The sequence below is a fragment of the Paramormyrops kingsleyae genome, chromosome 10 (assembly GCF_048594095.1).
Source record: "Paramormyrops kingsleyae isolate MSU_618 chromosome 10, PKINGS_0.4, whole genome shotgun sequence".
Classification (NCBI taxonomy): domain Eukaryota; kingdom Metazoa; phylum Chordata; class Actinopteri; order Osteoglossiformes; family Mormyridae; genus Paramormyrops; species Paramormyrops kingsleyae.
Genome location: NC_132806.1, coordinates 33,985,997 through 34,011,623, shown reverse-complemented (window position 1 = coordinate 34,011,623; position 25,627 = coordinate 33,985,997). Strand labels below are relative to the sequence as shown.

Here is a 25,627-nt window from a genome sequence, read left to right as displayed (position 1 = left end):
GCATTTAGGGGTGTGATCCTGGTCAAGACAATCTCCTGAACTCCAAACTGAATGTCAGAATGGGAAAGAAAGGTGATTTAAGCAATTTTGAGCGTGGCATGGTTCTTGGTGCCAGACGGGCCGGTCTGAGTATTTCACAATCTGCTCAGTTACTGGGATTTTCACGCACAACCATTTCTAGGGTTTACAAAGAATGGTGTGCAAAGGGAAAAACATCCAGTATGCGGCAGTCCTGTGGGCAAAATGCCTTGTTGATGCTAGAGGTCAGAGGAGAATGGGCCGACTGATTCAAGCTGATGGAAGAGCAAATTTGACTGAAATAACCACTCGTTACAACCGAGGTATACAACAAAGCATTTGTGAAGCCACAACACGCACAGCCCTGAGGCGGATGGGCTACAACAGCAGAAGACCCCACCGGGTACCACTCATCTCCACTACAAATAGGAAAAAGAGGCTACAATTTGCACGAGCTCACCAAAATTGGACAGTTGAAGACTGGAAAAATGTTGCCTGGTCTGATGAGTCTCGATTTCTGTTGAGACATTCAAATGGTAGAGTCAGAATTTGGCGTAAACAGAATGAGAACATGGATCCATCATGCCTTGTTACCACTGTGCAGGCTGCTGCTGGTGGTGTAATGGTGTGGGGGATGTTTTCTTGGCACACTTTAGGCCCCTTAGTGCCAATTGGGCATCGTTTAAATGCCACGGCCTACCTGAGCATTGTTTCTGACCATGTCCATCCCTTTATGACCACCATGTACCCATCCTCTGATGGCTACTTCCAGCAGGATAATGCACCATGTCACAAAGCTCGAATCATTTCAAATTGGTTTCTTGAACATGACAATGAGTTCACTGTACTAAAATGGCCCCCACAGTCACCAGATCTCAACCCAATAGAGCATCTTTGGGATGTGGTGGAACGGGAGCTTCGTGCCCTGGATGTGCATCCCACAAATCTCCATCAACTGCAAGATGCTATCCTATCAATATGGGCCAACATTTCTAAAGAATGCTTTCAGCACCTTGTTGAATCAATGCCACGTAGAATTAAGGCAGTTCTGAAGGCGAAAGGGGGTCAAACACCGTATTAGTATGGTGTTCCTAATAATCCTTTAGGTGAGTGTATATGCCAATGGAAAAGGATTAGAGGGCTGACATGTACCAAATGCATATTGTTAGAACAGGCTAAAATGATTACACAGTTTTTATCTTACAATCAAGCAAATATAAAGTTCACTTACTAGTACAAATGTAAGGTCAATATACACATCTACCATCTTTAAATCTATTATGTAATTATTTATGTTATGCTAGATTAGATTACATTCATGTGTTGTATGATTGCATTGAATTGCTTTGAATTGAATTCTTACTTTCAGTGTCATCATTTGGGGTGTGGCGAAGTCAATTCAAAATCAAATTGGCAAATGGAATGGGGCACAATTCATAAATTCTGAACAACCCTTGTAGGCTACATAATAAGCTAACCAATCAAATTTGCTATGTGTTCAGTCACATCTTTTGAATTGGGAAGATGAATCACCCCTCACGACCAGCAATGACACAGAACCGTGCAAGTCAACAAAAGCCAGCACCTTCCAGGAGGCCGAGCTGCTTGTCTGAATGCTGTTTTGTGGGTGGCCATGAAGCCCTTGGATCATCTCAGTAATGAACAATTCAATATAGAGGCTACAACAGGATCTTGATTTAGTTAGCAACTGAGCTGATACCTGGCAGATGAAATTTAATATAGAGAAATGTAAGGTAATCCATGCAGGGAGCAGAAATACGAAGTATAGGTATTTTATGGGTTCCACTGAAATAAAAGTAGAGATGTATGAAGGTATGAGAAAGATCTCGGTGTGTATGTTAATGCTTCCATGTCCCACTCTCGCCAGTGTGGGGAAATAATTAAAAAGGCCAATAGGATGTTGGGTTACATCTCTAGGTGTGTGGAGTTTAGGTTAAGGGAGGTGATGCCTAGAATATTGTATGCAGGTTTGGTCACCATGCCTTAAGAAGGACATTGCTGCCTTAGAAAGGGTTCAGCGTAGGGCTACAAGAATGATTCCTGGTCTTAGAGGAATGTCTTATGAGGAGAGGTTAGCTGAGTTGAATCTGTTCAGCCTTGAGCAAAGGAGACTAAGGGGGGACATGATCCAGGTATATTCTTATGTTCTTAATTCATAGAGAAATACAGGCTGGCCTGGGGTGAAATAATGAGCCTCCTGGTGGGTGCAGGATAAATTCGAAAAGAGGAACAGACCGGAATTGTGCCCTCGGTGCACCGTGCAGCTTCTGACAGCTCTCAGCTAGTCAGAAGTAGCTATTTTGCAGCCACTCACAGGAAGGCTGCACGTACCATGAACAGGATGGGGGAAAGCCTTCAGGAGCCTCATCCCTGGATGAGTCGAAACCGTCAGAGAGCTAATAGGCTCCCAGTTTGAGGTGGCCCACTCAGGTAGGCGCTTGGAACATCTTGTCTCTCTTGCAAGATGACCATCTTCTTCTGCTGTCAGGGGGGCTTCGTAAACTCCACATTTCAGTGGCAGCACTCTTTGAGGTATGCAGACCGGGGAGTGGCCAAATCTCTGTAGGTGGGTGTACCTACTTTTGCAGTCTGATGGCTCCCAACTGACTGGAAAATGGGACTTGTAGTGCCTATCTGGAAAGGGAAGGGTGATCATCTGGATTGCGGCAACTACAAGGGGATAACACTGCTTTCGGTGCCAGGTAAGATCCTTGCTAGGGTCATCCTTAACAGGATCCGTGATCACTTGCTCGTCTGTCAGCCACCGGAGCAGTCTGGTTTTACGCCTAAGAGGTCTACCATCGATCGTATCCTTGCACTGAGGGTTCTCATTGAGTGCCAGCATGAATATCGCCAGAGGTTCTTTGCAGCCTTTGTCGATTATTGTAAAGCTTTTGACTCGGCTGATCAAGTTAGCCTTTGGGACATCCTGAGACTTCGCAAGATCCCCCTGAAGTTGTTGGACATCATGGCCGGCCTGTACACTGGTACTGTGAGTGCAGTGCAGAGTGGAGGGAGAACCTCCATGTTCTTCCCAGTTAATTCTGGGGGTTGTCAGGGTTTGGGTTCTTGCTCCTACTCTGTTCAAAGCTTGTATGGACTGGATGTTGAGTAGGGTCGTGGGGTCCAGCTCAGATTTACTGATCTTGACTTTGCCGATTTTGCTGTGATCTTAGTGGAGTCAATGGAGGCTCTGATCGGGCATCTCGAGAAACTGAGCAAGGAGTCTGAGTGTCTGGGATTGCGGGTGTCCTGGATAAAGACCAAGATCCAAGCATTTAATGACTTCTTAGGCACAGCCATCAGTAGCGTGTCTGTCTGCGGGGAGAATCTCGACCTTGTTGAGAGATTTACTTACCTTGGCAGCAACATTCATGTCTCTTCCTAGGATTGGGAGAGCATGACGGTGGTGATGGGGGGTCATGAGGTCACTGGAAAGGGATGTGTGGTGCTCCCGATATCTTTGCAAGAGGACAAAGGTCCAAGTCTTTAGAGTCCTGGTGCTCCCTGTCTTTCTGTATGGCTGTGAGACATGGACATTATCCAGTGAGCTAAGACGAAGACTGGACTCCATCGGTACTGTGTCTCTTCGGAGAATCCTTGGGTACCGCTGGTTTGATTGTGTCAAACGAGCGGTTGCTAGAGGAGTCCTGAATGAGGCACATAACCTACATTTTGAGGGAACGTCAGTTACGGCACTACGGCCATGTGGCGCGTTTCCCTGACGGTGATCCAGCTCGCAGGATCCTCATTGCTGAGGACCCGAGTGGCTGGACCAGGCCGAGGGGACACCCATATAACACCTGGCTGCGGCAGATAGGTGGCCATTTCCGGAGTATGGAACTGGACCGTGTGTCTGACTGGGGGATTACCAGCCGGGATTCCGAGGAATTTCGCTGTGTGGTGGGTGCGGCAATGCTCTGCATCAGCACATGCTCCCAACCTGACCTGACCTGACCTGTAGACACAGTGGATGTAACGCTGAACCCTATTCATACTCGCAGCCTCTTGAATCCCATCTGCACCTGTCAGAAAGGGTTATTGGCACTAGGCCAGGTGATATACAGCCATCAAGGGCATTTGACAGACATTGTTGCCAAGTGGCCTGGGAGCATAATGCGTATATATGATCTAGCTGTGGAGTGTATCAGATGGCAATGGATGGTGCATTTGCTGGTGGCTGTTTATTGGGAGAAATCCAGCATCCTCTTAGCAAATACATGCTGTCTCTAGCGTTGAATTCCCAAACCGTGGCTGAAGAGGCATAACACCCCGCACCAAAGGATACACACTGCTGTAGAAGATGCTCTGGAGATGTGGAAGATGTGATCCTGGTGCCTACAGAAGTCCTTTGAAGCTCTAAGATTTCCCCCCAAATTCTTGTGTGTACTACACTGTACAACGTTGGAGTAATTATTTTGCCAAAATATATTTTGGCCACCTCCTCAATCAGTTGTTTTAATGCTTCTTAAAGTGTTACTTAATTTTCCTATTGCTGTTCACCATTGCTCACATTTTGAGCCCACTTTTATATTTTCAACAAATAGATCATTTTATTTTGCTTGCTTTGGTGTGTGTTTTCTTGATTTTCTAATTAATATATGTTTTTTACATTTGCATGTATCTTGTGTGACAATCATATACGTTGAAATACGTGGGATCCACACTCCTGATACCGAGAGTTTAGTTGGGGAGGAGCCAACAAAGTACAACTTTAAGTTCGTTCGTTAATTCTGGATTAACGAAGGATTTCGGGAAACACTCGTGGTTCTCACTCCTTGTTTACTTACGTCGTTCGTTATTCGCTAAGATCGAATAACGATTGCTGGAAACGTACTACAGAGCAGGTGTTATGGCACTCAATTGAACCTGCTCTGAAGTGTCTTCGAAGGCAATGAAAAATCGCGTTTGCGGTGCTTTAGGTTCCTTGCCGCTTGCCGTAGTTCATTATCCATCATGGCGAGGCCCCAGGATGTCCACGTAGGAATATGTGGACAGGAAATTATCAAATATGACTTGGAATTAAAAGCTCTCATTCAGGTCTGAATGCACCCGATACTGTACTTGTATCAACACACCTAAACTGAGTCATTGTTGCTCAGTGTCTTTGTTTTATAATTTGTTGATTATTTAAAAAGGTCGGTCTCAGCGTCAGTAGCCGGTGTTAGCGGCTAATGTTAGCTTGATGCATTATGTGCTTAAGTCGGTTAGGGATGTTTAGTGGCCACCGGGATGGACTGATCATAACAAGGTGGCAGCATCAGTCAGGCTGCGGCTCACACTGCTTATAATTACAATTACATCGTTTAACTAACGTAACTAGTCACTCAGTGCTTTGCCCTATATCAGTAACCCGCTGAGTGTTTCATACGACTTTTATTTTAGGATATTGGCAAATGCTCGGGTCAAAGCGAGTTGATGGATCTCAACTGCAAAGTAAAAGAAACATTTAATCAACTTCGACAGCGCATTCAGGTGAGGAGACGTTTCAGACTGAATCCCAAGGAGTATGTCAGATACAGTACAACATTGCGCCTCTTTTACAGGATATGGAGCACATGGCGAAGGAACAAGACAAGGAGTCCGACGTGCTGGCTGTACTGAATGAGACGGAACGCCATCGCAAGCAGATGTTAAGGTGAAGAGACTGCAGGCAGCGGGGCTAAATGTGCCGTTGTTTACGGGTTGTGAGTTTGAAGCCTGTTATTCCACTGTGCTTAATACAAGACGACTTTCCTTGCACCTATCTAGTATTTAAACACAGTTCTGTGTGGAGTGTAGAAGCATTTGAATCATGAAAGCTACCCAGAGGTCCGATAGAGTAACCGCTTGTCACAGGCTGTCATTAAACCACTGTTCACAGGTGCTCGTTATCACAAACCGATCATTTACCATACTCACATAAAACGTGATTTTCACCGATGTTTATGCGACAGGGGTATTAAGGATTAATATTTCCTGGCAAATACATTATGGTGACACGGTAAACAAATGATGAATATGCTGATTGTAGTTGTGAAGATGATTTTATTTCTATACGAGTGCTGACTTGTCTGTGTAGTTATGTAACCATTGTGGACATCTTCAACGTATATTTTTGCACGGTTTAACAGTAACCAGACAGCATGGAGAAAAGCCAACCTTGCCTGCAAGTTGTCCATCGATAACATCGAAAAGGATGAGTTGTTTCAGGGTGGAGATGCCTCAGTGAGACAGAGGTGAGCAATGATGGTGCACTTCTATGCCTCACATTAAAATTAGCGTGTTCTGTGATTTTATGGGCCTGGATTTCTGGCTTTGTGTTCTGCTCTCATCTGAAGTAGGTTTAATGCATCTTGTGGCTAAATGTGTTATCATCATGTCAGTAGGTCCATATTGGAGTTAGGGGTGTGGTCTGTCTGTTGTGCTGCAGCAGTCTGTGTGTCAGTCATCCTCGTCTTTACCTTTCTACAGTGGAAATGCTTCCCTTTCCCAACCTTTATCTGTCTTTCTGTGCATAGTACTGTGTCCTAGAGGCTATAACCTGCATGCATTCACTTAATATGCTTTATAAACAGCTAGGGCTTAAATTATTTATCCTTGCATGCTGTTCTTGCTCTGCATTACATTATTTTCCTTGCATAACGTACTTTGCATTTGTGAGCAAAACATTTCTGAATGACAATTCAAGAGCTCTGCATAAACAGCTCAATATGGATTGAGGCACATGGACAGAAAGAACACTGGCAGGTGGGCCAGCGTGTGATTGGCTCTGTCTCCCACCAATCAGAAAGACAACTAAAGAGAGCCTTGCCCAGACCACCAGTGACATCACGGAGAGCCTCATGAATATCAGTCGAATGATGTCACAGCAGGTGCAGCAAAGCGAGGAGACCATGAGCTCACTGGGTGAGTGGGGCCCCCTAGAGGGTCTGGGGAGAAAACCAGGGGCAAACTTTGTCTGGCGTTGCCCATTGTACGTAAGGCTGCGAAGGACTACGCTGTGTCTTAGGCTAATGTATGCTGGGAAAACCAGCACACTGCTTTCCAGCACTGCTTCCTGGGCCTGCACACCTGACACACTGTGCCAATAACACTGATAGCGGGCAATTCCATGCAAAGTCACATCCGCAGTGCTGACAAAATCCTACGTGTGTCTAACAAAATGAATATGAATTTTGAGGATTTCTCTATACTCGGTTGCACGAAAAGATATACAGATTGAGTCAGTGATAAGAAGCTCGTCCTGCTCCGCGGCATTTTGTCTAAATGTCACATCCATAACCTGCAATCGCCGTGATAGTTCTATTGTAAACATTCTGCTGTGTTGTGATGGCGGCCTTTCAGTCCCAGTGGGCCGCTTTGCGCCTTACTGGCCGGTTAGCTGTGCTTCCGCGTCATACTGGGAGACGGAGCAGTACAGCTTGTCACACTTTTCCTCTCTGTAGCCACGTCTTCGAGAACGGTGCTGGAAACACACGAAGAGTTTAAGGCCATGACAGGAACCATACAGCTGGGGAGAAAACTCATCACAAAGTACAACCGGCGGGAGCTGACAGACAAGCTGCTGATATTTCTTGCTCTGGCCCTGTTTCTGGCCACCGTCCTGTACATTCTGAAGAAAAGGCTGTTCCCCTTCCTTTAGCCAGAGTATACGGAAACACAGCCGAACCGAGGCCTTTCACACAGTCAGACTTTCCACAAAAAAGTACGGAGGACGTGTCCTGTTTAGGTGGAGTGCCATAGACAGCGAGGGCTTTTTGTTGCAGGTCTGTTAACATCGTCTTGGTGTGGACAGTGTCATGAGACACAGGCAGCTTCACCCCGGACTGGCGTCTTCTGCCTTGTTAATGTAATTAGCTTCCACCACAAAAGTTATGAATGGATGTTAATGCTATTTGTAAAGTTGATACCCTGCTTCCACACCCATAATTGTCGTCATCCTTCTTAAACATTGCTCACGCTGGATGTCATGGTAGGTATGATTCCTATCATGTGTGCTGTACCAGGAATACATGCATGAAGTAGCGTCCCACTCAGAGAGAGACAGCGCGCCTTATTGTGTATGTCAGCTTAAACATTCAGTGATAGTAATTCCTGCATTTGACTCTGGTGAAGAGCAGCAGCAGTTAATGGTTGGGATATTTTATGCCACACCGCTCTGTAGTAATTGTATTTATAATTTTAATAACTGACAGGCTCTCACATGTACATGGTATAAATAAAATAACTTATTTTTATGTCGTGGTACATGGTGAATTGTGTCGTGTCTGCAGTTTTGCCTGAGATTGTTGGACACGCACATCGTGACAGTTACCCTGTGCACATCGTGACAGTTACCCTGTGCACATGGTGACAGTTACCCTGTGCTCTCCAGGCGATGGTGAGCCTGTGCCTGGGCATCCCGGGATGTGGGTGGCAGGGTTTACGTGCCACATAAAGGCTCCCTGCAGTCCTTTGCCAAACTCACAGTAACGAGACTAAGAGAAGTGTGAAGAAGCCATCTCATAATTAAAAAATGATAGGTGGAGGGGCATTGTATCAGTTTTTCATCGTCCTTGTCTTGCCGTCTTGGGCAGAAAAGAGTATGGCTGACAGGTTTGAGGGGGGGGGGGGGGTGGTTGGCAGTAATCACCTTACTGATGATAAAGAAGCAGCCGCCTTGTCTTTCCTCTGATAAGACCCGGAAAGGCAGATTTTCCCCTCCTATTGCTTTCGGTTGGCTGGGCAGGGTGTGTATTTTTAGCGTGCTGAGGCCTTATCAGGCCTGTTCTTTTCCCTGCCCTCGGCCAGTGGTTCGGCAGCGCACCATCATGACCTTCGTCTCTGCTTTGCTGTGTTTCTGTGCGCGTGTCGGCGACAGGGCATTCGGGGGCGTTCGCGTGCCTTGGAGCCCCGTAACCGTTTTGCGCAGTGGATGCCCCCTACATCATCTGCAAAGCAGTCCCGTCTTTCTGTGATATCCTGTAACGTTATTTGCGGACAGGAAAGGCACAGAGATGCCCGTATAAAGTTTTGACACGCAGGTCCCACGGTCTTTCTGTGCTACAGCTCATCGGGCTATATACGGAGACGCTCTTTTCATTGTTGTTTTTATTTCTGTCCTTGTGATTTACTTCAGAAAAGTTCGATCACCCTCCAATGAACCCTTTAACGTAAATGTAGTTACGAATTGTATTTCAGTGTTCTGGATCACCCTTATTGCATTAATCCCGGAGTGAAATAACAGGGTTTTTGTCAGTTGCCTCCCTTCATGCGGTGATGTGTTTGAGTTGTCTGCCATTCAACACCATCCCGAAAACAAGAGGTACAAATCGAGACGGGTTTAAACTGGTGATTAATGAGTTGATGAAGGTGATTAAACAAATGCATTACCCCATGTTAATGAAGGCGGTAACCGCAGTGCCAATGGACTGGCGTAGGGAACTGGGAAAACCTAGAAAGATGACTATGAAGTCCCTGACCTCTGTGAATCTGTGTGGTCTTACAGTTTGTGTCGATCAAAGCTTTTCTTTGTTTTGCTATATACAACGAAGCGTGTATTGTACCTTCCTATGTGTGCGTCATTGTGTTTAAATTTAATACGGATTTCTGATCCTGAAAACTGTTGAAATGACCCCCAGAATCATAATTCGTTAATTATTTAATTATGAACAGAAATTATCGAGTTGCTAGATGCTAGATTTTGACGATGTTTTTTTGGAATAAGCGAATGCGTCGAGAGCGATTGTTTTAGGATATATGTTTGGTTCTATGCTACGTTTCGCTGTTTGTGTTTTTAGATATCTATTTTGAATTAGATTTTTTGCTAAATAATTACTGATTTTTTTAACAATAATATGTATGTATTATCGATAGCCTACGTTCTACAATTGTATGCCGCGATGGGAACGTTTACAAATTTAATGGTTGACTTAAACAAAGCTTTTATAAACGTCTTTAATTGTTATTATTGCTGTATCCAAAATGTGGTTTGCTAATGTAATGATTGACCTAAAGATGAAACTTTTTTCGGTGTCATTACAAACTTGAGATAGGCCTACTTGTTCGCTGTCATGGTGGTTCCGAGAACCACAGCTAATAAATATGCAACAAATAATAAACTACAATAATATTAGCAGAAGGGACATTTAGGAATACGTACATCTTAGACTTTTCTCTTTTTCCGAATTTATATATATATAAAAATTAGATTGTTAGACCAAAGACGGCGTTACGTAGCTTTTATACAGCCGAATATGGATGTTCTGGCGGTCCAAACATCCCTGCATAGGAGCTCATAAAAATCGGATGCAGCGCGTGACAAAAGAATGTGACGAATTTTGCAGCCTGGTATGTCACAGTTTGAATGTAAGCTGTGAATTCAAATAAAGCACAAAACTAGCTGTTTAATCTGGCATGAAAAGTGCAGAGCGAATTTTAAGCCATTGAACATCTGTCCCTTGATTAAAAATTAAATTTGGATCGTCGGACTGTCTGCTCCGGTCCGCCATCAGATTTTCAGTGATTTCTTTCTCTAGACGTACAACTAGAATAGGCTTGAAATGATCAGCTTAAATATGTCTCGGTAATAATAAAACTTTGGAATTTAATTGAATCGAGACCATCATCATTCATTAAGATAAATTCATTAGTTTTTTTTGACCCATTAGTTTTTTTTAATGTATTGAGTTACACAGTTTGCGCGCCTTCCTATTAAAAAGCAATATTCTTCAGGTCATGAGAAAAAAACAAGCCCACTCATTCAACGTGGTTTGTAGCAACCGATAGAATATTTAAGGTGTTAAGTAACATTTTACTTTAAATTATAATAAACACGGGCCTATGAAACATTTCTTTGCAACATTTTGCCAAGGTGACCCTTAAGCGCTGCCCGAAGCGAAGTGTATAGGCATAAACTGGCTGAATTTAGCCAAAAGTAGGTGACATTGATCGTCTTACTTGTAAAACGACCAGAAGTAGAGGCGTGGGTAAGATTATTAATAGCCAACTATCTGCCAGTGTCCCAAGATTTTCAGAAAAGGTTTTGGTGAATATTATTCTCAGACATAATCACGTTTTTATGGTTAGTGTAATCTATTGGAAATGTTTTCATTTTGGGCTTAAAAATTTATTCAAAAACCAGACGTTCTGAATATTGGAGTTAACTCAGTAAGTAGCAACAACAGAGCTATATAATTTTTGAATAAAAATACAAACGTTTTTGTACCCTGAGCTAGATAAACGGATGGAAGACGGATGGAATTTTGTAATAGTAATAAAATGTTAATGACAGCTGCAGCAACAACAACAATAATAATAAAAATAAAAAATAATAATTAATAATGATGTAACAATTAAATACCGAACGACTGCGTTTATCCTGTAATAAATATGTAGCAAAAAAAAAACAGATCGCTTAATTACGGCAGTCGTTGAAAAGCTGTAAATTTCCAGTGAATTCTCCAGTAGGTCTTGTAGGCCAAGTCAAAATATTTTACTATAATAAGTAATTAGTTATCTTAACTAGAATAGTTCCGATCACGCTGACCCTCTAGCTATAGCTTTTACGCAGAGAAATAGATAGATAGTAATTTTATCTATTTGGTTAGAAGTAACTTTTTCTTCTCTGTAACCTCATGTTTTGTAGAATGTTACCGCATTCCATTTGATGTGTTTTTCGATAGGTCTCTACTGCATCTGTAATTCCTAGTATATTTTTGGTGACTTTTCTAATAAATCCCTTTAGCACAGTTGTACACGAAGTTAATATTCCCGATTATTGGAGGAAAAAAATGCTTAAAATTGCCTTTAACAAATGAATGTTACTTCAGTATTTAAGCTCCGCCACAACAAATTTTCCCGGTGAATTATATTGTTCCCTCTTTTCTATGCATTTTTTTCAGAAGGGTGTCTTTTCAGCGAAGTTTCACGGTGTATATTGCTAAATATGAACAATAAGAAATACAAAGAAATCTATAAACAAAACGTCAAACTTGTTTTTTTTGTTGTTGCGGGAATTGACATACAGAGGAACGCCATACAGTCGGCCAATGTTACAATATAATGTACAGTTTTAGCGTATCTTGTTACACTGAGGAGCAAAAATCAAGTGTATCTCCACGATTCATATAGGCATTTTTTCTATTTTATCGTCAAAATAATAAAAAAAGAAATTAACGTTTCGATAAAACCGTTCATTAGGTGTTGCGATCATCGTTGGTTGCCAATGCCCTCGTTTATGTACATTCACCAAAACACTCCTGTCAAAATACAATCATTATAGTTCGTTTTTTTTTCTTGTAAGAATGAAATAGGGGCTGCGAAGTGGCCGCCACTTAAACCACATCTTCGCATTCGAAATGTATAAGAATGGTGTGTTTCGTTAAGAAAAAGCCTTTTTCTGACTTATCACCAGGCTCTTATACCATGCAGGGAAGAGACTCCGTTGCTCGACTGGAACTGGGTCTGGACGTTACTGAGCTCAGCCACGCTGATGTTCATGTAGTTACTGCTTCCTGGTGGTGACTGGATTGCCGGCATGGTTCCTGTGGCGTAATTACAGGCGTAGTTTGTGTTGCAACCGGGATTTGGGTAATTAGCGAAGTGCGGGTACGTGTTGTACGCGTAGTGGTTCATGCCCACGTTGTAGGAAGAACTGTAAGCAGATGTATCACCCACACAGGGCTTTCCGTCCCGAACCAGGACCGGAACCGATATGCGCCTTGGTGGCGGGATGGCCACCATCTCCAGAGTCTGGTCTTGGCGCTGTCTCTTGCACTTGTAACGGCGGTTTTGGAACCATATTTTCACCTGGGTTGACGTGAGTTTAAGCACGCCGGCTAGGTGGTCTCTCTCCGGGGCCGAAAGGTACTTCTGCTGTTTAAAGCGCCTCTCCAGCTCGTAAACCTGCGCCTGAGAGAAGAGCACGCGCGGCTTGCGCCTCTTCCTCTGTCTCGGTCGCTCCGTGTCCTCGGTCTTTAAGTCGTCACTCTGTTCGTCTTGAGAGGGAATTAATGTACATGTCAATAAATAATAGAATAATAATAATATATAATTCATAATTATTTTTCATGATGTTACAATTATTAATTATTAATGTTTTAATAGTTACAATAATATTATTTGTAATATTTGTAATTAAACGGAACCAGAAAAACTTAAGCTCTACTTATTAAACAAATGATATTGTCTTTAAATACATGCAAATGTTATCTTTCAGTTTTTATGCAGCCGCAGGCAACATTGCAGGATTTGTCCAAACATTTTATTTAGTCGTTATCAATATTACTTTCTGGGTTCCCGAGTATAACTGCGAACCGAGAAACCTGCAACGACACATATATGCCTGAACATCCATCCATCCATCCATACATCCATCAATTTTCTATATCCGCTTGTCAACTACTTATAATAGCTGACAGTTTTAAAGGTCTGAGTTTTTAAAGATGTGGAAAGAACTCGTTTTTGGGACAATAGACATAAAAGTCTTGCTAGAAAGGCAAAAGTTTCCATGCATTTAGCCTTACTCTTTTATTTATTAATAAAGCCGTTAAGCAAAACGAAATTAAAATATTTTTTATAAAGGTCACCAATAATTACAAAATTATCCTCAATGACATCGGTTTATTGTTGACAATCATAAAGTAAGATTCCTCCTTCACCTTTTGTTTCCTTTTCCTCTAATATGTTGTCCGCCCGTGCCTCTTTGATGATGTCCATATCCAGGAAATTCTTTCCATAAAAGGTAGCAGTGAAGTTAAGAGAAGAGATTTTGCTGCCCTTAAGATCGGGCACGTCTTCGCTAAACACGGAGGCCCCGGCCTGCATCTCCGTCACAGGCTCTTGTTTGAACTTCGCCAGCATACATGACGAAGTCGGGACCGCGCTCTCTAGCCGTGGTGATATTTCCAAAGAGGACATCTCGTCTTGGTTCTGCTCCAGATTCAATATATCCCTTACTGAGAAAGGAGTGGACGTCAGGGAGCTGGAGAACATGACCAGTAAACACTTATTCAGTTTTCCCGACAACAAATTGATGAAGCTGTCACGAGGGTTACCCCTCCCCGAAAATTCACCAAACTGAAGCGCTCTCTAGTGCGACAAGGAGGCTCTTGAGAAAAGTGTTCATCTTCACTATAAACCCTGTTTCTGACTTGTGAGGGTCTAGGGTTGCGGTTACGTACAGGCGGCGGAAAGGAGGGGCTTCCAGATCCCAGCTAAAAAAGTGTAATAGCCCTCCATTGGCTGCTGTGGTACCTGTGACGTTAACGGTTTATAATGTCAGGTAACCTTAAATGTCGATGCATAAAAATGCCTTGCAAATACAAGCAGTATAAAATTCAGGTTTTCATAAAATAACGTTGACCCCGGCGTTTGGAGACTGTCAGTGATTTTTGACACGTTTTCATGAACTTAATTTGTTACACGTTGCCTTCGTCCTTTCAGAATAAGGTGAAAAGCATAAAGCGTCAGTTCGTAGTCGGGCCAAATGTGACTCCCTATTATTGCAATTATGTAAATAGTTCTTTGCCACCAAAGTAGTAAACCATTTGCATACTGGAAAACACAGGCTACTGAGGAAAATCAACTGCACTGGATCAAAATATGCCGACGCTAAAACACGAAAATCCATCACTTCTTCCTTAAGGCCATCTTCGTCAGGTTTCTGCTATGCATGGAGAATGAATGGGTGAACTACAGTGCACATGAACTAATACTATTTTAGGGAAGATAGCCGGCGGTACGTTTTAAAGGTTGGGGTTTTTTCCGGGAAATGCGGCAGAAAGCGGTGGGAGAAACGGGAGCTTCGCAAGGAGCAGGTTGGCGCTGCGTTGGAACCTGAAACCAGCACTAAGACAACTCAACCGCCGCCTGATGAATGATCCGGGTGCCGCTGCTCTCCTTATCAAAATGTGATAACTGGTTACAGAAAACCACCAAAGGCCTATAGGAAATGTGAACTAAGAAGGCCTAAGCATCACGCGCCTATGTCCATCCATCCATCCGTCTATGCATCCATCCACCTTCCGACCGCTTATCCTGGTCAGGGTCTGGGATGCCACAGAATTTTTAGTATAGACTAATTATTATAACATTTCCACTGTTTCGCCTAAGTATAAATGTCTGCCTATAAATCCATTCAAAATGGAAAACGCCGGGACAAGCAGTTTATACACCATTTGTGAAATAAGGACGGCTCTTTGTTATATTAATATAGGAAAAAGATTCAGACGCTCAGTGTCCCACCACACCCCAAGAGTTATTTGCTGAATTAAATTATCTCAAGTTAAATACCTCGCTAAGTTGATGCGTGCAGATTCCTTGCTTATCATTGCTAAAATTCATGCTCGTTTGATTAATTTAGTTCTATACAAAACGTCACGGACAAATATTTGAAATATACATAGTTTCCTTGCCGAGCACTTTCTTTGGCTTTAATTTGGTTATTTAAAAGTATCCCGCGACTGAGTCTAGCATTGAGCAATATCTAAATTCAGAAGTGAACTAAGCTAACATTAGAAGTGTCATTAATGCGTGTGGAGACGGTTATAGGAGGCAGACGGTATTATCGTTAGTTTTATCTCTAACAATATATCACGTTTAATACTGTAGTGGAGTAAATGGCCCTTTTGTCCCTGCCCCAGGGTCGGTGTTTATAGTTTTAAAGAATATTTCTGCCCTGTAGCACCGGGACGAATCTCGCTGATGAATGAACGCCAGCACTTTTAGGAAGAGCGAGTCAACACGCCGGGCCCAGCGCAGCAATAATTGGTGAAATAAAGTAAACATGAAGTAGGGCGTATGGAAACTGTTTTTTGTCAAGATGATTAATAGAGGTGATTTCTTCCCTTTTCCCCTTCCGTGTATCTACAGACTGTAGCATCCTCCTGTGATTTCCAAATATTTGAGTGACTTGTAACAGCTGAAAATATTAATCGATTTAGATAGCCATTATGCAACAAATTCCTCAGTTTACTCAGCAGCCCGTTTTCTGTGTTTATTCAAAAACATTACAACAATGTTAAAACCGTAAAAGGCCGAAAATTTGTTGAAGCATTTAAAATATATATGCTGATTTTGGTATACCTTTGTATATGTGTTTATGATTTTAGTCTGTACGACACATTGATATGTGATTAATTATACATTATTAATATATTATTTGTAAAACATTAGAGACCGGGAATTATTATTATTATTTTTTTTAAGTTTACATCGCGACAGCGACGACACCTCCGGTAACAGCTAATTGAAACGAATTAAAGTTTAAAAAATCCATCATTTCATTCATCTTCAGACATATTAAAAAATAACAGATGTTCAAAAATAACAGCAGTGAATAAGGAACAACTGAAAGTATGAGTCCCGCTTACATGAGCACCCTGTACAGATTACATGGCAGCAATTATTTTTAAATAGAGTTTTAACATGGCGACATTATATACGAATTCTATACGAAATATTATTGCGAAGTGACATTGACGGATAAGGTCCCTCGTCTTTCTGCAGCACATTTCCAAAGCAGATAAAGAGATGGATAAGGATTCTTAAAAACTTCCTGTTGGACGACTTGTTGTGGATATTATCGGGCGAGTGACCAAAATGGGCCGAGGTATGTTATCTGGGTTCGTCTACACCCGTTCCTGCTGCTGAGCATCCCGGCCAGGCGCCTCAGACCTAAGACTGGCGTCGCCCCCGCCCCCCCCCGGGCCCTGTCAATCATCTGCTCCCAGCGCGAGCGCCGCTTTACACCTTCCTAATGGATACTAATTAGAGCGGCCCGATATAGAACAGGGCTTGTCGAAATTAATCGCCATTTTACAAATGCCAACTTTACAGTCTTCTCTCCTAATCCGCTACATGGCCTGCATGTCATGTAGCCTGTTTATCTTTTCCATTAAAAACTTATAGAATTTAATTGCTCTTTATAGGCCTATCGGAATTATTATGTAGTCATTTAAAATAGGGTTTTTTTTCAGGTTTGTCTGAAGTCTACAAACAGGATTTCTTAGGGTGGCGATGCATTACGCGCCCCGCAGAAAATTAACGAATTTGAAGTCGTCTGTGGTTAATGCACAATTTATGTAAAACTGACATGTAGTTAAAATTAACAGGTTTAAATTTTAAATTTTACGCACGGGGTATTGATTAAATATATTTAGGTTAAGTTTAGGGAAATAAAATATTGTGTAGAACACCTGCATGGATTTTTTTTTATCGGACAACGTTAATCTCTGGGCTAAGAAAATATTTAAATTCTGATTATCGCTAAATTAGATAAAGTATAGATAAAGTAGGCTATAAGTGATAATACATCATTGCGTTTATAATTAAGTATGAAGTTAAAGAGCTAACGCTCTTCCCAGGTAGCTGACGAAGCTAAACGATTTATTAGGCTACTTAAAACCCGCCTTTTAAAATGCTTATGGGGATGTGCATGTAATTTGCATGTATGCATGTAGTCTACCATAAATACGTCTTTAAAATGAAACCTATTTCAGCTACAAAATATTAGTGTGAAAGTTGTGTGGAAATCGATAATGTAAAAAAAGGTATTGTTTATATAGCCTATTGATTTTATCCTGTTTTAATATTTAAACATTTCAAATTACTTTTGTTTTACCTCTGATTAAAATACTAGAGCTAAATGTCATTTTTACGTAGGTCTATATGTAGTATTTGTGTTAATGCCCTGTCACTGTTTCTAAAATGGCGGTAATAAGTCGATCTTTTAAAGTTACATAAAATCAATGCATAATAATAAAACATTAAAATCTAACAAGCGTAGCATAGCCTACCTAATGCTTTTATAATACATTTCTGTATGTTCACCTTCTTCCACTCGTGAGTATAAATAAAATATTTTAATCGGTTTGCCTTATTTATTTTACAGTAGGTGCGTTCAAACGATTGCTTCCAGTTTAATTTTTTTTGCCTTGTCTGTAAAGTCCAAGGACACATTGTGCTGCCCGCTTCAGTCTCCCTGCCAGGTGTCCGTGTCCCACTTCAGACATAAATTACTTCATGGAATAATATGCAACCCGGGTAATATTACGCTGCACGCGAATATTTATGGAAATTCACAGTGGCCAAGAGAGTCCTATCTAAAATGCCGACCATTTTTCCTTTCATCATCAGTCCTCCGGGAAAACTGACCTAGTTTAAAAGCGACATCAATCCGAAGCCGAATTACGGACGCCCAGCGGAAATGCATGACCACATATTGTCCTGTATGTTTCTGTTGTGGTCATAAGGATCACCCGACCACAACCGCTCTCTCACACTGTCCAGTGCTAAGTTTCATCCACGATTCAGCTGTTTATATGGCCATATTTTTGCGACAAAAATGTATCTGTGCACTGCTTGATCGCTCTGTCTCGAATAGATATTTTTAATTCAGTTTTCCCAGTCTTACTATTTTGGGATTTAATTTTTTTTTTTTTTAAATTCGATTTAACATAGAAATCTGCTGTTACTATCTGGAAAGCCCTTCATAACAACCCACTCGTAAAAGTACACTCTTAAATAAAATGTTTTTCTTCCACTCTCATTGCCATAGGGCTTGTTATGCAATGGTAGGCTTCCACCTCGTGGTTAGTATTATAACTACAGCACAACGCTTTATTCGGGGTCGTTTTACTCGGATTTACAATCAGAGACCGCGCTCTCAAATGATTACTTAGTCGCTTTTGTTACAATACGTGACGTATGCTGCTTTATCCTGGGATATAAACTGATGTTGATTAAAGGATGTCTAGAGAACCCACGCTTGCACATCTACGCTTATTAACGTCAGTGCCTCCTGTCGCGGTACGTTTTTCCCATGTTATTCTGATTGTAGTTCGAGCCAATTATACAGTATTTGGATTATACATCGGGCTGTATATTGCTATACAAATTTTGGGTGATGTTCTTTGGAAGTATTTGTAAAATAAATTTGACAGATGCTAATATTAAACAATAAAATTTCATTTTATTATTACAACAAAATATTTTTGTAATTAGCAGAAAAGTGTAAATAGGTCGAGTTCTTTAATTTAAGATTTCTTTGTCACTCGCGCTGGCTACGAAATTCGTAGAAATGCCAAATCAGTCCGTTTTATAGGACAGAGCCGGGCAGCCTAATGAAGCAGCCGGCGTCCCTGACGGTGGGTGAGAGGGAAGTTTCAGGAAAACAGAAGTTAACCGGAAGCTACATGGCGGAGTTTACGCAGCTGCCACAGTAATTTCCACCGCCAAATAAAGGTTCCGTCTCTTTTTTTGAAATAAAAAACGATAAAAGAATTAGACAGATTTCAGGCCCACATTTCCTATAGGCCTACGTTTACAAGCTTTGCTGATGTAAAGGTATGTAATCGGAATTTAGTCTATTGAAATTTATTATTATACAACGTATTAAAGGATCTTTACTTTAAACCCATGGCACATAAACGATAACAGTTTCACCTATAATAGTTAATGCCACAGTTGTATTTGCTTTAATTTCCTCTTTTCACGTTTCAGTACTTGAAGGTTTAATCGATGTACAGTTAATGCATAAATGTTACATACACCGAATAAGCGTTTTTTTTTTTTTTAAAAGGACACGTATAACAAAATTAAATACTAAACTTTCTGTTTATTATTTTAGCTATAAGGCATTGTGTTTACGCCTGTGACTATTGCTGTTCCTAGTTACTGTCGGTAGAACTGGCGGATATTTACTGTGGTACATTGCATTTTTGCTCAAAACAATACACGTATTACCGGTTGTATTTAGCTCTTGGTTTTACTGGAGCAGTTAAGTGCCTAAATCAGCGATACTAGAACAGCGTCCCCTGGTGACTAAATTTTAAAATTTCAAATACCTCTTCTGTAGCTGTAGCCAACCACCCAAACAGCTGCAGCTCTGGTTTCCAAATAAAGAAAGTGAACGTCTGTTCATGCAGGTGCTTCCACTACTCACAAGAACTTCTGCTTGCATACCATGGAGAGCCTCATACCATTTTATTTTATAGTTTTATTTTTAATCCTACTTGAGAGATCTATCAGGAGCCTTGCGTGTGTGGCAGGGGTCTTGGTGATGTACTGTGTGCACACTCAAGTGTAACCTTTGTCTCCATTTGCAGATGGTCTCCTTCCTGCTCATGTTCACCCGCTGCCTTCCCTAAGCTCTGTCTAACCCCCCTCCCACCTTGGTATAGCGGCTGAGAGAAGGACGGGGATCCTTTTCCGATGCCTGTCTTGGGCACAGCTCATCCCGGACTACCGTGGGTCCGGCAGCAGGTGTGATTCAGCTCCGCAGCAGCGGAGTGGTGAGGAATCATGTTGCATCAAGGTGAAACACAGATCAAACTTCAAACTGCCCTTAAAACAATAAGCACATAATTTGTGCAAACAGGTATAATCAAAATTCCAAGGATGATGTTTGAGCAACTTCTCTTGAATGTTTTATAGAAAACCTTGTTTCTGTTCAGTTAATGGCTGTTGGACAGTCTTATGGTCACGGGTGAGATGAGCTGGACCTGGACATCTAATGGAACTTAAGCCACGACGGTTAGCAGATGGGAAAGAGGCTCATCGGCATGAGGATACAGTAGAGTGGGCAGATTGAGGGTGAAACATTTTAGTGGTCTGGAAACATCTGGCAGCAATTTGATTTTCCACAGTGATTACAAATGGATTGTTTTGTATTTTTTGCAATCGTGTTACTTTACATATTAATCAGAAATTCTAGAGAATATATTTGTCAAGCTTAAGACTTTCTCTAACTGCGTCAATATGCTAAAGCAGGCTTCCCCAATCCCAGTCCTGGGGGGTCAGTCTGCACCACAGTTTGCTGATTTCCCTGCTCAAACACACCTGCCAAACCTGGGCTGCTGAGCTGAATAAGGTTTAATCTGCCAAAAGTGGTGCAGACTGGCCCCCCAGGACCGGAGCTGGGGAAGCCTGCACTAAATGGATGTGATGTCAGTTTGTGGGGTGAATCCTAGAGGAGTCATAGCTGTTTAAGTGGCTTAATGAATAATGTAAACAGAGCGACGGTCAGCCCCCCCCTCCGGGACCGCTGTGCAAAGTCAGTATGCGAATAATCTTTTCTTAATGACCTTGGAAAGTGTCCTTGTCCAGAAAATTACGGCCTCCCTATAGCACCAAACTCTCCTTCTGCCTCCTTATAGCACCAAACTCTCCTTCTGCCTCCCTATAGCACCAAAGTCTCCTTCTGCCTCCCTATAGCACCAAACTCTCCTTCTGCCTCCCTATAGCACCAAACTCTCCTTCTGCCTCCCTATAGCACCAAACTCTCCTTCTGCCTCCCTATAGCACCAAAGTCTCCTTCTGCCTCCCTATAGCACCAAAGTCTCCTTCTGCCTCCCTATAGCACCAAAGTCTCCTTCTGCCTCCCTATAGCACCAAAGTCTCCTTCTGCCTCCCTATAGCACCAAAGTCTCCGTCTGCCTCCCTATAGCACCAAAGTCTCCTTCTGCCTCCCTATAGCACCAAACTCTCCTTCTGCCTCCCTATAGCACCAAACTCTCCTTCTGCCTCCCTATAGCACCAAAGTCTCCTTCTGCCTCCCTATAGCACCAAAGTCTCCTTCTGCCTCCCTATAGCACCAAACTCTCCTTCTGCCTCCCTATAGCACCAAACTCTCCTTCTGCCTCCCTATAGCACCAAACTCTCCTTCTGCCTCCCTATAGCACCAAACTCTCCTTCTGCCTCCCTATAGCACCAAACTCTCCTTCTGCCTCCCTATAGCACCAAACTCTCCTTCTGCCTCCCTATAGCACCAAAGTCTCCTTATGCAAACAGGAACTTCCACTTCTCTGATTTTCTGCACTCAGTGCTGTGCTTTTCCAAACTATTGACATCTAATCCCTCTAAAAGAAACAGGGGAGGTGGTGTTTGCAGAGTTGCTGGGGGCGGCTTTGTGCCTGGGCTTATGCATCGCGCCCCCCCCCCTCCCCAGAGTGCCTTTGACCACGCTAATGTGCCTCTGAAATTTGTAGAAGGAGTTCCGGTGTTGATCCCACAGAAACTTTTTAACGTGAGTCACTTTAGTTGATGTACACTATATATCCAAATGTATGTGGACACCAGCTCGTCCAACTTCTTATTACACAAACAAGGGTATTAATATGAAGCTGGTCAGTCCGTTGTCGCTTTAATGACCTCTACTTCTCTGGCAAAGCTTTCCATTAGATGTTGGAGGATCGCTGAATCTGCTGCGGTTCAGGTTGGGGGGTATTGATGCTGGGTCATCAGCTCCCCAGGTCCTCTCAGATTGTGTGACCCACCACTTCACAGCTGAACTTTTGACCATCTCAGTCACTTCACTTGTGTTGGACCAGGACAACTCAGCAGGACAGAAATGTGGAGAACAGATTTATGGAAAGATGGCGTCCTGTGATGGTGCCAAGAGGAAAGTCACTAACCTCTCCTGTCCAAAACCCACCTTCTGCTGATAATGATGCAGGAGATCAGAACATAAGAAATTTACAAACGAGAGGAATTTGATTGTATAATGTTGTTTAATTATACATCTGTGTCAGCAGTGGGTGCAAATTAAATCGCAGATTCCTCTGATTAAATGGGGGGGGCACATACTTTTGGCCATATAGTGTATATCTGTGTGACGCAAAGGATGAGGACATTGTGTGGGTATGGGGAGGTTCTGCAGGAGCAGACTGCAGGCCGGAGCTCCCAGGGGAGAGCAGCCATCTGCAGGGGGCCTTGTACATGCTATTATTGTCCCCTTTAAGGGACGGCAGATGCCCCTCTCATATTAATAAACTTGGCCAGGGATCACTCAGTGTTTCACAGGGTCCAAGGTAAAACCGCGGCCCCGGGGGGGGGACGGGGGGGACCGGACGGCTCCAGACTTGCCTGCAGTGCCTCACAAGTTTAGTCTACAGCCTCAGCTGGCTCCTGTTTGGCTTCTTACATGTCCTACAATTAAAGTAAAATCTGTTTGGAAGGTCAGCGTTCCGTAAGGCCGTAAAATGCGTTGGGCTTTCATCTGGCTCTTAAACAAGGACGAACAGTTAACATCAGAGCAGAAACCTGTAATTAATTCTAAAGATTCTAGCATCTAATAATGTTGATATTTTTTTTTTGCATTGCAGCAGTAAGTGGATTTAGCTGTGCAGAAACATTATATTATACAGCTGAATAAACATATTGTGTCTCTATAATGTGTTATATTCAGTGGCCACTTTATTTGGTGCATCTATCCGGTACCATGCAGGACCCACCTTTGCCTCCAGAACTGCTTCACGTTAGATGTCACCGAAGCCTTTCAACACTGTAGTAGTGAGCTGTTTTTTTGCACGTGTGGCCTTCACGTTGGGTTTCACCATTCCACTGTGTGTCAGACATGGACTAAGTGCCCAGGCAGCGAGACCCAGACACTGACAGGAAAACAGCTATTCACTGTAAAATATCAACCCAAAATCACCACACTCAGCTTGTAACCCAGTGTCTATAATACTGTGTCCTGTAACCCAGTGTCTGTAATACTGTGTCCTGTAACCCAGTGTCTGTAATACTGTGTCCTGTAACCCAGTGTCTGTAATACTGTGTCCTGTAACCCAGTGTCTATAATACTGTGTCCTGTAACCCAGTGTCTGTAATACTGTGTCCTGTAACCCAGTGTCTGTAATACTGTGTCCTGTAACCCAGTGTCTATAATACTGTGTCCTGTAACCCAGTGTCTGTAATACTGTGTCCTGTAACCCAGTGTCTATAATACTGTGTCCTGTAACCCAGTGTCTGTAATACTGTGTCCTGTAACCCAGTGTCTGTATTACTGTGTCCTGTAACCCAGTGTCTGTAATACTGTGTCCTGTAACCCAGTGTCTGTAATACTGTGTCCTGTAACCCAGTGTCTGTACTACTGTGTCCTGTAACCCAGTGTCTATAATACTGTGTCCTGTAACCCAGTGTCTATAATACTGTGTCCTGTAACCCAGTGTCTGTAATACTGTGTCCTGTAACCCAGTGTCTGTAATACTGTGTCCTGTAACCCAGTGTCTGTAATACTGTGTCCTGTAACCCAGTGTCTATAATACTGTGTCCTGTAACCCAGTGTCTGTAATACCGTGTCCTGTAACCCAGTGTCTGTAATACCGTGTCCTGTAACCCAGTGTCTGTAATACCGTGTCCTGTAACCCAGTGTCTGTAATACCGTGTCCTGTAACCCAGTGTCTGTAATACCGTGTCCTGTAACCCAGTGTCTGTAATACCGTGTCCTGTAACCCAGTGTCTGTAATACCGTGTCCTGTAACCCAGTGTCTGTAATACCGTGTCCTGTAACCCAGTGTCTGTAATACCGTGTCCTGTAACCCAGTGTCTGTAATACCGTGTCCCATGAACTTCACGAAGCTGGGGCTCAGGCAGGGATGCCCTTTGGAGGCCAGCATGTGAAGCCACATAACCTGGTGCAAGGAACATAATACACTCACACCATTAATCAGATGTGACTTATAAGCTCCGGGAGGAAGCCTAAGGCCTTTCATGTCCTCCTAGTCATCGGATTTACGCACGGTGACGCCTCTGTGGGGGAGCGCAGAGCAGGAGGCTGATTTCTGCCATCTTCATCCCTCAGAGACATGGTGCCTTTTCTTGAATATTCAGAACGTCTGTGACAGAATCCCCAGAAGGAATGAAGTGAGGCCCTGTGCCGTATTGCACCTGTCCTGCAGACTTTTAGGTGTTTCTGTTGTTTCACCTACCCCCTATATTCCTATATGTGTTTATTCTGATGATGAGAGTATTTAAAAACCTAAAGTTAAAAATGTATATGCCTCTTTTTCAATAGATCTATGAAAATCTAAAGCTCTAAAGCAACTTTATATCATTATAACTATTTTATATTAAATTCAACAAAGGTGTACATTACCATAGGTGTTAAATGAAACAGAGAAATTACAGCCACTCCACCATAATTCTTTTGTGATTTAATTATTCACTATTTAAATTTACACAATCAAGCTGGATACAGCTGCAATTTTTAATTGAAATAACCAGTAGAGGGCAGTAAACCTCCAAAGTAGCACGTCTAATATAGATGTTGGTATGTTGCAGGACTAGAAAGATCAGTTACATCCTGGTGATTTGGCTATAGAAACTAGACTCAGGTTGCTGTTACTGTGATTTGCTGGGGCTGCCGTGGCCATGTCGAAATGGCAGGTGTAAGGTAAGCGGAAGCCTTCTCTGTATTTCCGCTGAGCTGCTTGGGATGCTGTATGAAATGTGCAGGGGCATGTTAGATCTCACATGGAGCTGATCCCGTCCCGTGGGTCTCAGGACTTTAAATCTGAAGGTCAGGATCAAAGTCACCAGCTCAGACGGGGTCGTTTGCCCCGACTGGTGACTGATGGCGGTTTGCGCCCCACCTTTTCCGTTAAATGTCATTATAATAACGATGGAAAGTAGGGCTGTCATTAATAACCTCAGATGTCACCGCAGTCTCCTCCAGCCTGTCCATGCGTACCAAAGCACCTTCAGTTCAGCGTGTTCTGTACTTATTTAAATGACTTTTAGGGGCGAAATGCATATTTTTGCAGGTACCGGTAGGCAGCGGGGGATTACGTTTAAATGGTCGGCCCGGGACTGGGTCTCGGCAGTGTGCATGTTCGACAAATTT

At 42.7% G+C, this 25,627-nt stretch overlaps 2 protein-coding genes across 2 annotated transcripts; one reads left to right on the top strand and one right to left on the bottom strand.

Annotated features, from left to right (window-relative positions):
* Positions 1-4,928: 4,928 nt before the first annotated feature.
* On the top strand, positions 4,929-8,258 carry bnip1a (BCL2 interacting protein 1a). The gene is made up of 6 exons (XM_023844652.2): positions 4,929-5,079; positions 5,425-5,514; positions 5,586-5,677; positions 6,153-6,257; positions 6,809-6,927; positions 7,467-8,258. The coding sequence occupies exons 1-6, from the start codon at positions 4,996-4,998 to the stop codon at positions 7,661-7,663; spliced, it is 687 nt and encodes a 228-aa protein (XP_023700420.1). The 5' UTR covers positions 4,929-4,995; the 3' UTR covers positions 7,664-8,258.
* Positions 8,259-11,974: 3,716 nt separating this feature from the next.
* Positions 11,975-14,167, bottom strand: nkx2.5 (NK2 homeobox 5). The gene is made up of 2 exons (XM_023844687.2): positions 13,662-14,167; positions 11,975-12,998 (listed from the first exon to the last, which is right to left on the bottom strand). The coding sequence occupies exons 1-2, from the start codon at positions 13,993-13,995 to the stop codon at positions 12,409-12,411; spliced, it is 924 nt and encodes a 307-aa protein (XP_023700455.1). The 5' UTR covers positions 13,996-14,167; the 3' UTR covers positions 11,975-12,408.
* Between the last annotated feature and the right edge of the window lie 11,460 nt (positions 14,168-25,627).

Coding starts and splice junctions, on each gene's coding strand:
- bnip1a (XM_023844652.2), top strand. CDS start 4,996: ATGGCGAGGCCCCAGGATGTCCACGTAGGAATATGTGGACAGGAAATT. Junction 5,678..6,152: donor CATCGCAAGCAGATGTTAAG/GTGAAGAGACTG, acceptor ACGGTTTAACAG/TAACCAGACAGCATGGAGAA. Junction 6,258..6,808: donor GATGCCTCAGTGAGACAGAG/GTGAGCAATGAT, acceptor CCCACCAATCAG/AAAGACAACTAAAGAGAGCC.
- nkx2.5 (XM_023844687.2), bottom strand. CDS start 13,995: ATGTTCTCCAGCTCCCTGACGTCCACTCCTTTCTCAGTAAGGGATATA. Junction 12,999..13,661: donor AGAGGAAAAGGAAACAAAAG/GTGAAGGAGGAA, acceptor TTCCCTCTCAAG/ACGAACAGAGTGACGACTTA.